Source organism: Macaca mulatta, chromosome 3 (genome assembly GCF_049350105.2).
Source record: "Macaca mulatta isolate MMU2019108-1 chromosome 3, T2T-MMU8v2.0, whole genome shotgun sequence".
Lineage (NCBI taxonomy): Eukaryota > Metazoa > Chordata > Mammalia > Primates > Cercopithecidae > Macaca > Macaca mulatta.
Window position 1 is genome coordinate 45,313,940 of NC_133408.1, and position 17,138 is coordinate 45,331,077.

At 45.6% G+C, this 17,138-nt stretch overlaps 1 protein-coding gene and 1 pseudogene across 3 annotated transcripts in view; one reads left to right on the plus strand and one right to left on the minus strand.

Annotated features, from left to right (window-relative positions):
- The window catches only part of LMTK2 (lemur tyrosine kinase 2), a 108,308-nt gene that overhangs the window by 25,983 nt on the left and 65,187 nt on the right, over positions 1 to 17,138 (plus strand). For both annotated transcript variants that reach the window (XM_015134347.3, XM_077996160.1), the window contains exons 2-3: positions 9,945 to 10,072; positions 14,153 to 14,297. In XM_015134347.3, the coding sequence (XP_014989833.3) occupies positions 9,945 to 10,072; positions 14,153 to 14,297 (273 nt within the window). The remainder of the gene's footprint in view (positions 1 to 9,944; positions 10,073 to 14,152; positions 14,298 to 17,138) is intronic.
- LOC144339704 (heparan-sulfate 6-O-sulfotransferase 1 pseudogene) lies at positions 1,336 to 4,850 on the minus strand (annotated as a pseudogene). The gene has a single exon (XR_013415025.1). The product of XR_013415025.1 is annotated as a heparan-sulfate 6-O-sulfotransferase 1 pseudogene (transcript).

Sequence of the window (17,138 nt, forward strand, 5' to 3'; positions counted from 1 at the left end):
GGGTAGGAACCTCATCTGACCACACCTTCGCCTTCCTGTGCTGCAGAAGACACTTGCTCCCAAGCCCGTGGTGACCCACATCTCCACCCCACGGTGGGGCAGCTGCGGTGGCTGAGTGAAAGCTGGGGCAGGAGAGAGGGCCCCCGCCAACCCCAGCCAAGTGACCTGCAGAGCCCACTGCCCTGCCTTTGAGTCAGCCTGCAGCCTGAGCACACCAGTCTGCTCTCTGGGGGACCCAGGGCGCCTGTGGGGGCCCTCGTAGAGACACCAGCCTGGCCTCCTAGGCATAAGGGATGGGGACAGGGCACAGGGCACGTGCTTACAACGGATATGCAACATGGCTTTTAGTAGGGCCATTGCAGCCAGTGGGGAACCCTGTGAGGCTGCTGGGAACAGAGAGCATGGCCAGCCTTTTGCCAGGGGGTGGGCAGCATGGGGAAATGCAAGGAGAGCCAGGGTGGAAAGGGCTGAGTATCTGGTGTCAGGGAGGCCACCTACAGCTGTTTTGTCAAGGCTAGTTGAGCATCTGAAAGCTCGAGTTCCTGTTCCTGGCCATCCAGAGCCACTGTGGTCCGAGGGTATGGCTCCTGGGCAGGGGCTATGGTCCCACGCTCCAGCCGATGGAAGCCTGATGAACTTAATCCACACGCTGGTGGCAGCAGAGGTATTTGAGCTCTTGAGTACGTGTCTTAGTGATGGGGCTGCGGCAGCCTGCTAGCAAATCCCAGTGGGTCAGAAAGGAGAACAGTGGCAGGGGAGCGCTCAGTCCCCAGCCCTTCCAGTCTGATCCAGGTCTGCCTGGGTGGTCACCTCCAAAGGCCAGCCAGGGACTCAGGCACAAGTGGCAGCATCCTTGGTCAAAGCCTCCCCACTCCTGGGCTGCCAGTCGGTCCATAGAAGGCCGGCAATGCAGCTTGGGCCTACTCCCCAAACCCCTCCTTGGTCTGAGGACTGTGGGGAGTGGGTGGGGCCTGAACATCAGCTTTGGGACCCAAAGCATGAAGCAGGACCATGGGCCAGAGAGGGGAATGGGCTTCCTGGGGGCTGGACTCGAGTCTTCTGTGCCTCAGATGGGGTGGGCCCTGATCTTGAGGGAGCTACACATGGGTGAGCTGGGGGCTCCCCAGGCCTTGGGGCATTGGGGGCAGCCAGAAGGGGAGCCTGGAGCCTGGAGCTGGGGCAGTTGCCAGAAGCTGGTCTCACTCCTAGTAGCCTGGACAGAGGAGCTAAGAGCAAGTGCTGTGTGAATAGTTGGTGAGGGAGACACTCCTGGCCTGACAGGTCCACTTTCCACTGTCCTCGTCTCTTGTGCAAACCTTCAGTTTTCGTGATAAATCCAAGGGGGCCAGGAGAGCAGGCACAACACCTGCTCTGGAGGACGTGCCCTGCCCTGCCTGTGGCATCCTTGGAGCATGCTTTCCTCTGACCCACTGGCTGCAGCTGTTGATTCCTCAAGCCCCCAGCCCCGCCCAGGCCCACTGCATCCCTGTTTTTTTCCCCCCCCAGGATGCAGCTACCTCTGTGGAGCAGGTTTGGGATGCTCTTCCCGTGACAGCCTTGGGTGGACTTGTTGTCTGTCCTGTTTTACCCCCCACACTCCCCAAGAGGCCTCCCCGTGGCCACCACTGCCACTACCACTTCTCAATGATGTGGCTCATGTAGTTCTCGTTGGGCACGAGGCCCAGCTCCTCAGCGTCCTCCCGCGGCAGCGCCTCCTTGGCCCGGTGCAGCAGGTGCTCCTCGCGGCTCCTCAGGCGCTGCTCCCTGCGCTCCAGCTGCGGCTTGTACTGGTAGGGCTGCTGGGAGAGGTCCTTGGCGTAGACATACAGCTGCATGTCCAGGTCGTTGAGCTCCTCGATGCGGCGGATGGTGTCCACGTCCACCTCCACGCTGCCCGTCCGCGTGCTGTTGTACTGCATGAAGGGCCGGGTGAACTTCAGGTTGAACATCTGATCGAACAGGTACTGCGTCTTGCGCTGGAACTCGGTCAGGCCCAAGAAGGCCATGCCCTGCAGGTTCTTCTTGATGCTCTCAAGCAGCAGCTGGGCCCGCTTACCCTCGGGGATGAAGGACAGGTTGTAGTAGGCCACCAGGCTCAGGTCGGCCAGCATGCGAACCTGGCGGTTGTTGGCCAGGTTGTACGGGCAGCCCATGAACTCGTGCAGTGTGCAGCCCGACCAGTCCGTGCCCTCGTAGTAGGGCGGCAGTTCCTCGGGCGTGGGCGTGCGCGAGTCACACATGTGCAACGACGTCTTCCACGTGGCACCCCTCTGCACATGCCGCCATTCACTCAGGTAGCGGGACATGGGGTCTCCTAGTAGGGTGATGTAGTAGAACTTCTTGGTCGTGTGCAGCGTGGCGGAGTTGCGGCAGTCCAGCACGCCGGGCACGCAGTTGGTGAGCTCGGTCCAGTCGGCGTGCAGCCGGCAGCTCCAGCCGGTGGAGAAGCCGGAGAAGAGCCAAGTCTCGCGGCGGTTGGGCCGGTAGCAGGTGCACCTCGAGGCCTACGTTCTGCACGAGGTGATGTCTGAAGGTGGTGCCACCGCCGCATGTGTCACCATCGCCTGGGCCCGGGCGCCGGGCCCCGACCCTCTGTGGCGCCACGGCTGCTCCCCGCCCGGCCGGGCTTCCCGGGCCCGACTCCGCTCCTGCTGGGCCCCGCTCCCGGCCCCGGCCTGCACAGCGTGCCCCTTGCCCCCTGCAGCCGCCTGCTCCTTGCCGAGAACGCTCCGCCCTTGTTTTCATGTAAACATCTATGCTAGAGATGGGTTCGATTGTGTCCCCCCTAAATTCATACGTGGAAACCCTAACCCTGGTGCCTCAGAACGTAACCTTATTTGGAGAGAGGGTCTTTACGGGGATGATCAAGTGAAAATGCGGTCATGAGGGTGGACCTCATCCAGTGTGACTGCTGTCCTTATATGTAACAAGAGGAAATCTGGACACAGACACATGTAGAGGGGAGATGATGGGAAGAGACTTAGAGAAAAGGCAGCCAGCTACCAGAAGCAAGGAGAGGCCTAGAACAAATTCTGCCACCACAGCCCTCAGAAGGAGCCCTTCCTGCTGCCACCTTGATCTTGGACTTGGAGCTTCCAAAACTGAGAGAATACATTTTGGTTATTTGAGTCACCCAGTTTGTGATACTTGGTTACGACAGCCCTAGCATGTTAATGCCCGTATCAGAAGTAAGCAAGAATATGGATTATAAATTATGATATCTGCTTTTTTTCCATTTAAACTTTTAAATTCATTTAATAAATGAAAGCTTCAAGCATGCAAGACATAGGCACTGTAATGAATTCCCACACAGCTTCCACCCAGCCTGAATTAGCTGCGGCCCATCTTCCTTCATGCTGCCCCCGTCTACTTCCTCCACGCCCTGGTGCTGTTTCGAAGCAAATTCCAGACATCATTAAGTAGGTCACGATCTCCAAAAGATAAGGACTACATTTAAAAACAGCACATGACCATTATCACTCCAAGGAGAAATGAATTACATTTTCTTAATATGGTCAGTGTTCAGATTTCCAATAGCCTGAAATGTCATAATTTTAAAAATAGGTTGAATCACGATTCAAATAACATCCATATGTTGGAATTGGTGGGTAGGTCTTTTTAGTCTTTTAATGTTCGCCACTCTCCCTCTCTTCATCTTCCTTTTTTTACAGTTTCCTAGGCTTTTCTCCCCAAGTGTTTTTCACAACCTGTATTTTGCCGATTACATTCTTGCGGTGGTATTTAACATGTTTCACTATTCACAGTGTTTCCTACATATTGACATTTGGATCTAGGTGGTTGGTTAGATTCAGGTTTGATATTGTTTTTGTTTGCTTGTTTTGGGCAGTACTGTTTAATAGGTGGTGATGTGTTTTTCCATCAGGAGATACATAATGTCTTTCTGTGTTATCAGCTATTGATATAAATTTCATGTGTCATAAAATGTTATTTTATGTCAAATAAAATGTTATTTTGGATTAAAAATATGATTTAAAAACGTGAATTCTTAATTATTCTTAGCTTTCAGGCCATACCAAAACAAAAACTATGGGCAGGATTTCACCCAGTGGCCATAGTTTCCTGATCCCCGAAGAGGGCAACTGCTTAGACCACAGGGGTGCCAAAGTTCAATGTTACAAAACCGTGATACATTGTTTTCTAAGGTAGTTGTGACACCGGCAGTGAATAAGCAGCTCTACTTCCTGAAACTGGGGTCTTTACATTAGCAGTTCACTTTAAAAGAAACCAAGGCTATTTGGGGAAATGATTGATAGGAGGTCTGAAACAGAAACTATACAAGATATGCCTGGAACATCCCAGGGAGCAAGAACTCCACCCAGGCCTGCTGGGACCTTGTGGGAGGGCTTGGGAGCAAACCCCTTTAGAGGCCCTGCCTCCTAGAGACAGGACAATGGGAATGTCAATCAGAACAACCACAACAGATGGAAGCCTGTGGGTGCTTTAAATTCATTAGCTCATAAGGATATCACAAAACAGTGATAGCAGCTCTTCGAACTGGTCACTGCCAGAGGGTGCTAGTGAACCAACTCTTTTTTATTTTATTTTATTTTATTTTTTTGAGACAGTCTTGCTCTGTCGCCAGGCTGGAGTGCAATGTTGCAATCTCGGCTCACTGCAACCTCTGCCTCCCGGGTTCAAGCGATTCCCTTGCCTCAGCCTCCTGAGTAGCTGAAACTACAAGTATGCGCCACCACGCCTGGCTAATTTTTTGTATTTTAGTAGAGACGGGGTTTCACCATGTTGCCCAGCATGGTCTTGATCTCCTGACCTCATGGTCCCCCCACCTCGGCCTCCCAAAGCACTGGGATTACAGGCATGAGTCACTGCGCCCAACCACCAACTCATTTTTTTAAAACTGGCAAAGAAAGAGAAAGATTTAAGTATCTAGTCTGCCTTTTCCTTATAACTTGAACCACTGGGTGACCAAATATTAAGTGTGAGGAAATTTCTCTTTATGAAAGCATATCCACTAGTGACTGAACAAGGGATGACAGCATTAGAATATGTAGCATTTTGTAATCCCTAATGGAGCTAGACATTGATCATCATTTCTTTTTATCTGTGGTCTTTAATTTTTTTTTTTTAATTGAATCCAAAAATGGCTTCACAGACAACTCTTTAGTTAATTACATATGGGTCCAGTTTCATCTGAGGTTCTAGAGATCATGAATCAGACAATTAGGCTGGAGTTGTAATGGTTGAATTAATAGGTGGTATTCCTGGCTTACCCTGAGTCATTACTGAGAAATTGCATTCTCCAAATTACCTGTCTCTAAAACAGATAATTTGTACCTACCTCTTAGAGTTTCTCAAGTTTTCTGCTTGTTAAATCAAGTTCTAGATAGCTATTAAAATGCTTTGAAAACTATTAAATGAAAACTCACAGAATGTGCTGTAGAGATGCTGGGTATTTTTTAATCAGTGTCCTGGGTGAAGCATATGTAGTCCCCCAGACCTCAACTGGTGCTTGCTCTCAATTTGTGATGGGAAAAGCTGCCTAAATGTATGGTGACGCCTGTTCTTGATGTTCTTTAGTAGGTGACTGGCTCATTTATGCACTTCTCAGTGCTGTAGGCTGCATGTTAAAGAAAGCTGTCTGTCTTCATCGGGTTCTAACAGCTGCAGTCAGGAACTGTGTCAGGGCCTGGTTTCTAGTTTGACCACGGCGGTGTGGGGATTTTATTTGTGGTTCCGCAAGTCTAGAATTTACTTCCTCTCTGTGGTTTCTGCAAACCAGTCTCACCTTCCAGGCTATGTTTGATTTCCTCATTTTATGGAAGGTTTTTTTTTTTCATTGCTAGAGTTTTTTTTTTTTTTTTTTTTTTTTTAAGCACAGTGCTTTTGGACTCATCAAAATAAAAATACTTTAAAGTTTTAAAAAGGGGTAACTAAAAATGTCTACTTGAAGCTACCTAGTCAGTTTATCAGGCATTAGTTTTAATGGGACTGTTAAATACTGGGGTTGAATAAGTGTGGTTCACACTGAGGAAATCTAAGGGAGAGTAGGTGCCCTGCAGCCCCTAGCAGAAGTAAGTATAGCAGAGACCTAGGGCAAAGCTTGGCATAGTGCATTGTTCTTAACCTGGTTATACTCTTCATGCCTATCTAGTGACTCACAGAGAACACTTTCATGAATCAGATAATCGGGCTGGCATTCATGCAGTCCTTATCCAGTTGTATAATAAATGGGTAGTTTGTGATGATTTAAAAAAAAAAAAAAAAAGAAAGAAACAAAAACTCTGGGTGCAAGAGAGGAAAAAGTAATTCCAGATCAACTTTGCAGAGTTTGAAGAAGGATAAACTACCCTAATTAATGACAGACTTGGGTTCAAAGGACAGTGGGCTGTTTTTAAGTGTTAAAAGTCAACCACGTTGAGGCGGAGCAGTGTGGTTTCGAGGAGAGAGGAGCTTGCACCCGGCATACCTAAACTCAGCCTGGCCTGCCACTGTCCCACCTGGATTCATGGACACATCAGTTTCTTCATCTGCGACGTGGAGCTGGTCGTATTACCTCAGAGGTGTTGCGATGACCAAATGAAATAATACTGTATTTTATCAAATGTCAAATGAGGTTGATGATAAGTCACACCCTTATTTTTGTACCACTAAAAAGAAGAAATGCTGCCAGTTAAACTAATCTGAGGTGTGAGATGCACCTGAACTTCAGAGATGCAGTGGACAAACTACGTCTTCTTTTTCTTTTTCTTCTCCCTTAACCATCCAAATGCATCTTAATAAATCAGTAAAAAACAATGTGAAAGTGCTTTGCTATATAATTCTCAGGAGTCACATTTAATGTTTGTTTTGTGAATCAGGGGAGTGAAGCACAGTTCTTCAGAAATAATTCCAGCAGTCTGGCGCAGTGGCTCATGCCTGTAATCCCAGCGCTTTAGGAGGCTGAGGTGGGAGGCACACTTGAGCCCAGGAGTTCAAGACCAGTCTGGACAACATAGTGAGGCCCCCATCTCTTAATAGAAAAAAAAAGAAGAAATTCCAGTGGGGAAGCACAGGCTTCACTTGTCTGGATGAGTGAACAGCTCACTGCAAGGAGGAAGAGAAGAAAATTGTCCCTCTTGGTCTTCATTCATAAGAATTGGCTCTCCGTGGCTCAAGCTCCTCACTTAGTTTAGGTTTTCCAGATGGACAAAAGTGTGTCTGTAGTTAGGGAATTCTTGTTCTCAGTGAAAGCTGACTTCCTCCAGATTGGTTTTAAGAGGAATCACCTAGTTACCGCCTGTGTTAAATGTATGGGCTTTCCTCTGTTTTAGACTTTGTTGATTTAGAACTTGGAGGTTCTCGACACCCCTTGGTTAACTGTATTATTCTTAAGCACAGACTGAGCCCGCTTGTAACAATGGTGTTTCAGCATTGCTTCCCCAAAGGGACCTTTTGTTATTGAAAAAGAACTGATTTCTGTTTGCAGTTCATTTTAGACTTCCCTGATTCACTGAAGCTTATTTTGGATTCAAGAATGTGTTTTGCTCACCTAGGAGTTTGGGTTAGTTTTTCTTTTCTTCAAGTAACCTAGCTTCATTTAAGAAAAAAATAGCCTCATTAATTTATCTCTCTGCCTGCCTTTTGGTGCATTTGAACACTTAATTAGCCATAGATGAGGATTTATTTTTATTTTTTTTAATTTTTATTTTTTGAGACAGGGTCTTGCTCTGTCACCCAGACTGGAGTGCAGTGATGTGCTTATGGCTCACTGTAGCCTCCTCCTCCAGGCTCAAGCCATCCTCCCACCTCAGGCTTCTGAGTAGCTGGGACTTCAGGCATGTGTCACCACGCCCAGCTCATTTTTATTTTTATTTTTATTTTTATTTTTTGTAGAGATGGAGTCTCACTTTGTTGCCCAGGCTGGTCTCAAAATCCTGGGCTCAAGCGATCCTCCCACCTTGGCCCCCCAAAGTGCTGGGATTACAGGCATGCTCACTGTGCCTGTCATAGATGAGGATTTTAAGGAAAAGTTTATTTCTCAGTAAAACTCCAGTAGCTGAGACTTTAACAGTTTGCTCTGACAAAGAAAAGTTTCACAAGTACCCTAGTTGAATAAGATGTTTTCCGGATAACGAAGAACTTGCTAAACATAAGATGTAAAAATCTTTATGCTCTAGATAGGGATGAGAAAAGGCCAGGCAGTAAAATATTTTAGGCTTTGTGGCTCACAGGCAGTATCCTTGGCATATTCTTTTTTTTTTCCAACAGCCCCTTAAAGATGTAGAAATCGTTCTTCTCTGGGGAGTCCGGGGAGGCCCCCCACGCAACAGCAGGCTGCAGGCTGTAGTCTGCAGACCGCCTCCCTCCCTGCTTATCGTGACCAGGGCTCCTTGGAGCAATGGCTGGTTCTCAAGCAGAGTAGGGAAAATATGAGGAGTGCCCGGAAGTAAGGAAGAGTTGGAGAAAAAGGGAAGAATGGGGCGTGCCAAAAAGATCCGGGAGTCCCCTTTTTTTTTTTTTTTTTTTTTTTTGAGACGGAGTCTCGCTGTGTCTCCCAGGCTGGAGTGCAGTGGCGTGATCTCGGCTCACTGCAAGCTCCGCCTCCCGGGTTCACGCCATTCTCCCGCCTCAGCCTCCCAAGTGGCTGAGACTACAGGCGCCCGCCACCACGCCCGGCTAGTTTTTTTTTGTATTTTTAGTAGAGACGGGGTTTCACCATGTTAGCCAGGATAGTCTCGATCTCCTGACCTCGTGATCCACCCGCCTCGGCCTCCCAAAGTGCTGGGATTACAGGCTTGAGCCACCGCGCCCGGCCGAGTCCCCTTAACAGAGCTCCCAGTGGACAAGGCTGGAACGATTGGAGCCACAAAATAAGTGATGATGACTTTGGATTACAGCCCAGAGAATAAATATCCATGAGTCCATAAGTATATACGTGACTGAATAAAATAAATAAGGGGAGGAGAGGGGACCAATCTTCCTTACAAAATTCTAAATAACGAATGTAGAAGAAACGAGGGAAATAGAAAATCACCTTCCAAACATCACAGTAGTAATTGCTGTCGGCAAGATGTGTTGACAGATGCAGAAAACTGGTGTGCAAGACCTGAAGGAGAAACAGGCAGTTGCATAGCCTCAAAGTTTCTTCCCCCTGATATTACTAATTACTGGAGGGTTTTTAACCTGTGTCTGCAGACTCTCTACCACTCCTCCCTCCAGGAAGTACAGCTTATGTCCCTTCCCTGTGGGCCAGCATTGCTTTCGAGAAATAGAGTATGAGAAGGGAAAGGTAGGCCTGCAGTGGTTTGGTGATGCCTGGTGGGAGCCACCTGGCCCACGGGATCAAAGGTCACCTCACCAGGCGGAGGTCATGCACCCTACTGTGCAAGCAGGACAGTTCACCCCACTGGAATTCTCTAACTACCTTGGTCTTATCCTGAGAAGACATTGGGTGGCCCCGGTTGAGAGACATTCCACAAAATAACTGACCGGCACTCTTCAGAAGTGTCAAGAGTTATGAAATGCAAGGAAAGACGAGAACCTGTCAGAGACTGGAGGAGCTGAGGGACACGTGGTGATTAAATGCAACATTGGTAGTTTGGATTGAATCCTGAAAAGAAAAAAGGACTAAAGTGGAGAAAACAGTAAAATCTGAATAAAGCCTGAAGTTCACTTCATAACATTTGTTACCAGTGTTACTGTCCTAGTTTTGATCAGCATATTGTGGTAATGTACGATGTTAGCATTAGTGGAAGCTGGGTGAAGGGTGTATGTGAACTCTCTGTATTATCTCTGTAACTCCTCTGTAAATCTAAATTATTTCAAAGAAACAACAGCTTCTTATCCTGGATGGATCATCAGTTTTTTCTCGAGCATTATTTTATTAATCCTTGCACCCATTTGTATGTAGAGGAAACTATTGTTTCACTAATTAAAGTTGATTTTGGAATGTACATGTTTTTAATATTATTTCTCTCTCTTTCCAGGGGAGGCGCCACCTGCTGCAGAAGTTTCCTCATCTTTTGTGATCCTGTGTGTGTGCAGTTTAATAATATTAATAGCGTTAATTGCAAACTGTGTATCCTGCTGTAAGGACCCAGAAATAGACTTTAAGGTGAGCACAGAGGGTAGGAACATTTAAAATGGTCTTCCAGTATGTTTTTCAATAGAATAACTGGATAGCACAGTCCTTTGGGAGCAGAGATCAGCAGATTTTTTTTCCCTAGTGGCCAAATAGTAAATATTTTCTACCTTAGTGAATATGTGGGCCACACAGTCTCTAAAACAGCAACTCAGCTCTGCCAGGATAGACACTGTTAACAAATGGTCATGGCTTTGTGCCAATAAAACTTTATTTACACAAATAGGAGGTTTGGATTTGGTGCATCAGCTGTAGTTTGCTGCGCCTCCATTATTGACAGTAAGCACTTGCCTGTAGTGAGTTGAGGTTTTTGCTGAGTGAAGAGTGAAGTGTGGTGATTGAATTTACTGTCCATAAGGCCTATGAGGAAGAGCAAGATGGTTGTTCCCCTCCACCCCCAAACTTCTGTAGGCTGGTGAATTTGTGGTCATCAAGGTTACTGAGGCAAAGGGATCCCCCAGTGTGTTTTGTGAGAGAGGAAGATCATCGAAACCTCGAGTTCCCTAACAGGGAGGAGGAGGCTGCGATTGTAAAGTCCTGGCCAGGGAGGGTAATAGAGAAGATCTGGTTGTAGCAGCAGACAGTGGAATCAACCAGTGCAGCAGCCGGGAAGGCCTCTAGAACTTACTGCATGCCTGCTGGACTGCATTCGACCTGTGTAAATACTTGTCATAAAGGAATACATGGGGAGAAAGAAGGAAGAAATGCAGGTGTGCGGAGAAAATAGTCCTTAATATTGCTCCCTGTTGACCGCACAGGACTGACCCAGGAGTCTGGAGGGCCAGTGGTTCAAATTGAGGGGAAAAAAAAGGTCGTCTTCTGGCTAAAGCCTTGTTTTCCCTGGACATGGGGCCCTGGTCTTTAGAACCTCATGGCTGTTTGTGTGTGCTGTCTTTACCCCGAGCCTTCTGGTAGCCCTGAGGAGAAACAGAGATATGCTGTTTTCTTGGGTCAGCACTGGCCATATACACACAGAGGGCTGAGAACCCAGGAGGGCAGTCGGAAAACACTGGTGGAGATCAGTTCCTTTAGAAGATTTTGCCCCAGACCTATAGAGTTTTACTCACAGCAATCAGTCCCTAGGCCTTAGAACCCCTACAGATACTTCTGTGGCCCCTGCTGACTGCACTAGTAGTAGGGGCACAGTTGTAGGTGGACAGTTTGTGTCCCTTGCTTGTTAGTCTTGCTGTGGGACTTTGCACAGAAACCTGGCCATTTCAGGACATAGATAAAGCCTGATCAGTGTTGCTGATACCAAAATCCAGTCTCCATCTCACATTTCATGATGCCTCGTTCTTGCCTTGGATCATGCAAAGCTTTTTGAATCTCAGGATTGAATGCGGGAGTTCATCTGAGAGCCAGGAATCTGTGTTGTTACTGAGCTTCCCCGGTAATGCTGGCACAGGGGCCGCAGTGTCTTAGAGCACTCTCCAGCTCTAGAGTCTGTGCGACTGTATAAGAGTATTTCCATCTGTGATTTGTTGGCTTTCTCTAGATTTAAAGCTATGCAGTTTTAGAGCTGATGGTCCATGGAAGTCATTCTACAGACCAGGAGGCTACAGTCTGGTAACACAGGTGACTTGCCCACATTCATCCAGACAGCCAGCGGCAAAACTTTAAAAGTGACCCAGGCTTATCTCATTTTTCTTCGTTTCTTTTTTCAGACAGGGTCTCTCTCTGTCACCCAGGCTGGATCACACTTCACTGCAGCCTCAACCTCCCAGGCTCAATCAATCCTCCCACCTTAGCCTCCTGAGTAGCTGAGGTTACTGCAGGCACACGCCATCATGCCCAGCTAAGTTTTATATTTTTTGTAGAGACAGGGTTTCACCATGTTGCCCAGGCTGGTCTTGAACTCCTGGGCTCAAGTGATCCTCCCACCCCTGCCTCCCAAAGTACTAGGAATACAGGCGTGAGCCACCGTGCCTGGCCATTTTTCTTATTTTTATACGTTACCTGGTCTGAATCTTGAGAATCATCGGTTGGTATATCTAGTGGTACGTCGTGCTGCTGCCAAATTTTGAATGGCATTATTTTAAGGTAGGAGCGACGGACAAAATCATTTTACAGAGAGAGCCCTATTTAGGAATGTCCAAAAGAAAAATTGAAGGATTTCCTCTTGTTCAAAAATACCCTCCCAGACTGAAGTTACAGTACCTCATTTTTCTTGCTTCCAACTCCATCAATACAAATAGCAGTAATGTCCTTTAATGCATTGGAGAACATATATGAGAATAATGTCTTCTCACATGCATATGGAGATACAAGTGTTAGAGAAATCTACCATTGTAACTTTTAGTTTCTTTCTTGTATTGGATTGCGGGGCTAGAAGAGGTGATAGAAAAATTGAAAATAAAAGTTCATAGACCGTTCAGTGGAGAACAGTCTTGTTCGCTGATCTGTTCCCAGCTTCTGTTGTGGTGCCTAGAGGGGTGGTACATGTTAATTATCTGAACAAATGATTTGATGAATAACTTGATAATTGGCCGTGTCTATGGTAAATTGACATGGATATCAAGGTATACCAGTTCACCATAATGGTGACAGGAAGAGTTGCGATAGCTTCCCACCAAACGTCATGTAAAAGGTTTCCACAACTTTATTTATTTATTTATTTTTTGAGACAGGGTCTCGCTCTGTCACCCAGCCTTGACCTCCCAGGCTCAGGCAGTCCTCCCTCAGCCTCCTGAGTAGCTAGGACTACTCTAGTAGTCCCACGCCACCACACCTGGTTAATTTTTAAAAATTATTATTTGTAGAAACAGGGTCTTGCCATGTTGCCCAGGCTGGTCTAGAGCTCTTGGGCTCAAGTGATTCACCTGGCTGCATCCAGAGTTGTAAAGTTGTCATCTTTAGAAAGCCATTTTTTTTTAGTGACCTTTGTGGGTCAGATCCTGGTGGTTTTTTTAGCTAGTTTAGTAATGTTTCCATTGTTACTCTTTTCAGAGAAATAGAACTCACTTAAAAATACCTTTTCTGAGTCTTTCAACATTTATTGTAATAGAAATCACATTTCAATTAGAAATGCATATACAACTTTAAAATAAAATGATTTAGGCCGGGCGCGGTGGCTCACGCCTGTAATCCCAGCACTTTGGGAGGCCGAGGCGGGCGGATCACAAGGTCAGGAGATCGAGACCACGGTGAAACCCCGTCTCTACTAAAAATACAAAAAAAAATTAGCCGGGCGCGGTTGTGGGCGCCTGTAGTCCCAGCTACTCGGGAGGCTGAGGCAGGAGAATGGCGTGAACCCGGGAGGCGGAGCTTGCAGTGAGCCGAGATCGCGCCACTGCACTCCAGCCTGGGCGACAGAGCGAGACTCCGTCTCAAAAAAAAAAAAAAAAAAAAAAAAAAAAAGATTTATTTTGATTCAGTAGGCAAAGAATCATGTCACAAAAGTAGTAATTTTAAAATAATTGTTTGGCCAGGCACGGTGGCTAACACCTATAATTCTAACACTTTGGGAGACTTAGACAGGAGGGTTGCTTGAGCTCAGGAGTTTGAGACCAGCCTGGGCAACAAAGACTCTGCTGCTACAGAAAAAAAAAATCAAAAAATTAGCGGAGCGTGGTGATGCATGCCTATGGCCCCAGCTACTCAGGAGGCTGAGGTAGGAGGCTCGTTTGGGCCCTGGAGGTTCAGGCTGCAGTGAGCCATGATCATGCCACTATGCTCCAGCCACTGTCCAGCCAGGCAATAGACCAAAACCTTGCCTCAAAAAAAAAAAAAAAAAAAAAAAGAATTGCTTAAACTGTAGGGTCATTTAAAAGTAAATTTTTAAGCCTAGAAGAGTATTTTCGTGTAAATTCCATTGCATTTAACTTCAAACTAACAGTTTTAAAAGTTACATGAAATATGTGTAATTTATTTTCCTGTCTTACGTATTCTGCTGTTTGGAGTCAGAGAGCACAATTACATATGCTTTTTACTTAACATTAAGTACAAACTGGAAAGAAAAAAATTGTGGCAGCAAGGTCCAAATGAGTGCCTAAATATGTTCCTATTTTAAGTGTTAGCCAATGGTATTTTAATGCTTGCTCTCTTTCGTTTTAGGAATTTGAAGATAATTTTGATGATGAGATAGATTTCACACCACCAGCAGAAGATACCCCCTCTGTTCAGTCCCCAGCAGAGGTCTTCACACTTTCAGTACCAAATATTTCCCTCCCAGCTCCCTCGCAATTCCAGCCTTCCGTAGGTAAGACCATACAGCCTAATGCCACATTGTCATCAGTTGTTCCTGAGATGTGAGAGTGGGAGCCTAGCCATCATAAATATTGGACTGCCCATCTCCTCTTTGGTTTATTTCTCTTCCTTCTGCTCCCAGTGAAGCTGAATTCTAGTGGTCAGGCCCATTGTATTCCTGCAGTAGCGTTGTCTTCTCCTTTCTGGACCCTGGGTCTGGTATGAGAATAAAACGCATCTCTTTGATTCATTGACATTGAACACCTGGACAGAACTCCCAGGCTGTGTTCTGCAGCTGGTTTCTCTGCTAGTTCTGGCTACGGCTCACCTTGCTGAGTAGGACACTGCTGGCTTCCACTTGAATGCCCTGCGTTTGGGTAGGAGAGGAATGTTTGGATATGTTAATCAGGTTGACTTTTCTCAGCTTCTTCAGATAGAGGTTTGATTCTATGTTAATTGATGTCTTGTGAAAAAATAGAATGTGACTAGTTTTTTTTAGAGTTTGAAATTTAAGCCCTTTTTAGAGTTAGAACTTTTTGTGGTCTTAAGAAATTCTTATTCTGTGATTAAAATAATACCTTTTAAAAAATATTTTAAGCTTTTGCTTTGACAAAAGAAGTAGATTCAAGAAGTAGGGTTTTCTGAGATTGCCACAAGAAGGCTGTGTAAGTCTGTAGGTGCTAGGACTACCTTTGCCGGTGTGACACACATTGTGGGCTCTGCTTAGGGCAGAATAAACCCCTGAACTGATACCACTGCAGGCAGGCATGACTACAAGGAAAAACCAGATGAAACGTGACATAGCTGGTGCAATTCATTTAAATATATGTAAAGTAAGAATATATTTAAATTTATAGATTTTGCAACATTAAAAAAAAAAAACCTGAAGTGTTTAGCTTTAATTGCTGTAAATAACAATACCCTTACTCCAACCAAAATAATGAAGTTTAGAAGGAGGTCTAATATATTCTTGGGTTAACTTAAGTATACTTACTCTAAATGGAAATATTTTATTGTTGCTTGTTTGATAATTTGCTTTCCTTTATACTTAAGAAAAACCTTTAGAGCCTTCTCAGAGCTTTTACAGGCCCACGGTTGATCACCCATGGATTCATTTCAAGTAGCTGAATTCCAATTCAGATCAGATTAAGTGGAAAAGGGAATTTTCTGACACATGGACCCAGAGCGTAGGAAGAACAGGGGTTCAGCTGACCTTGGAGACAGCTAGAACCAGGGCCTGGCACACCATCAGCATTTTAATTGATTTCTGATTCTCTCTTCTCTTTGCATATCTGCTGAATCTCTCAGGCAGCTTCTCTGCTCAGTAGGGAGGTTGGCTGCCAGCAGCTCCACACTCATTCCCTTGTAGTTTTATAACCATAGAGGAAAGGAGCTTCTTTCTCTCTGTTCTCAGACCAGAAAGAAAACCCTTTGGAGGGACATTCTGGTTGTCTTCACCTAAGTCACAGGATGCAGAGCCATCACTGGTCAGGAAGGTGGGGACAGACAGCTTCTCGTCAGGATCTACTGGGGATGGATGGGAGCACAGTCAGATGTGGGCAGAAAAGAAATGATGGTGACCTGGGCAGCCATTGTAATTTTGTAAAGCCCTGTACCCTAATATCCCTCTTCATAGGAAGAAATTTTAAATTTCTCTGCATAGAATACCCTCAGAATATTTTTATCATCTTGGGATATGAGAGGCCTTTCCAAGCATGCATCAAATCCAGAATCCATAAAGGAACATACTGCCAAATCTGATTTACAAAAATGAAATATTCTGTATAGAAAAAGACACCACACACAGATTGACAGAGTCGCAAAAAATATTTGTAAACTACAAACAGGATTAAAAGCGGTTACATATTAAGAGTACAAACAAATCTGGGAGAAAAAGTAACACGCTACTAGAATAAATAAGCTGAGGACATGAAAGGAGAATCTCAAATGGTCAATAATTGTAGTAACCTCGTTATTAATTAAAGAAGTGCAGACTTAAGCTGATAGCAGATAAGTAAAGACGAAAAGAAATGATACCAGGTAGTGATGGGCGAGCATGTGGAGGGCAGCAGGCAGTCTCATCCACTACGATTAGTGCAGCTATAAATTGCTGAAGATGTTCTTTCTGGAGGGGTAGTCTGGCAACATGTATCAAAATATGAGATATGTTGACTCTTGATCGAGCAGTTCTACTTTTAGTAATTTATCTTTAGGAAATAATTGGGCAAGTGTGCAAATATGCATGTACAAAGGAATTTATTGCAGCGTTGTTTGGCAGGGTAAGATGGAAACAGATTAAATGTCTGTCAGTATGTGATTTGCTAAATTACAGTCAATCGATACAGTGGAGATTTATGTGTTCCTATAAAAGGATCAAGGTGAACTGTATTTGACTATGAAAGATATTTGTGATATATTACATGAAAAGATATACCACATACAAGCAAGTCTACAAGCTCTACCATTTTTTTTCTTTTTTTAAATGTATTTTATTTTTTGCATAGATAATATATTCACTTGGTTCAAAAACCATAACATTACAAAAAGTATATATTGAGGCCGGGCACGGTTGTTTATGCCTGTAATCCCAACACTTTGGGAGGCCGAGGCAGGTGAATCATGAGGTCAGGAGATCGAGACCATCCTGGCTAACACGGTGAAACCCCGTCTCTACTAAAAATACAAAAAAAAATTAGCTGGGTGTGGTGGCGGGCACCTGTAGTCCCAGCTACTCGGGAGGCTGAGGCAGGAGAATGGTGTGAACCTGGGACGCGGAGCTTGCAGTGAGCCAAGATCAGGCCACTGCACTCCATCCTGGGGGACAGAGGGAGACTCCGTCTCAAAAAGAAAAAGA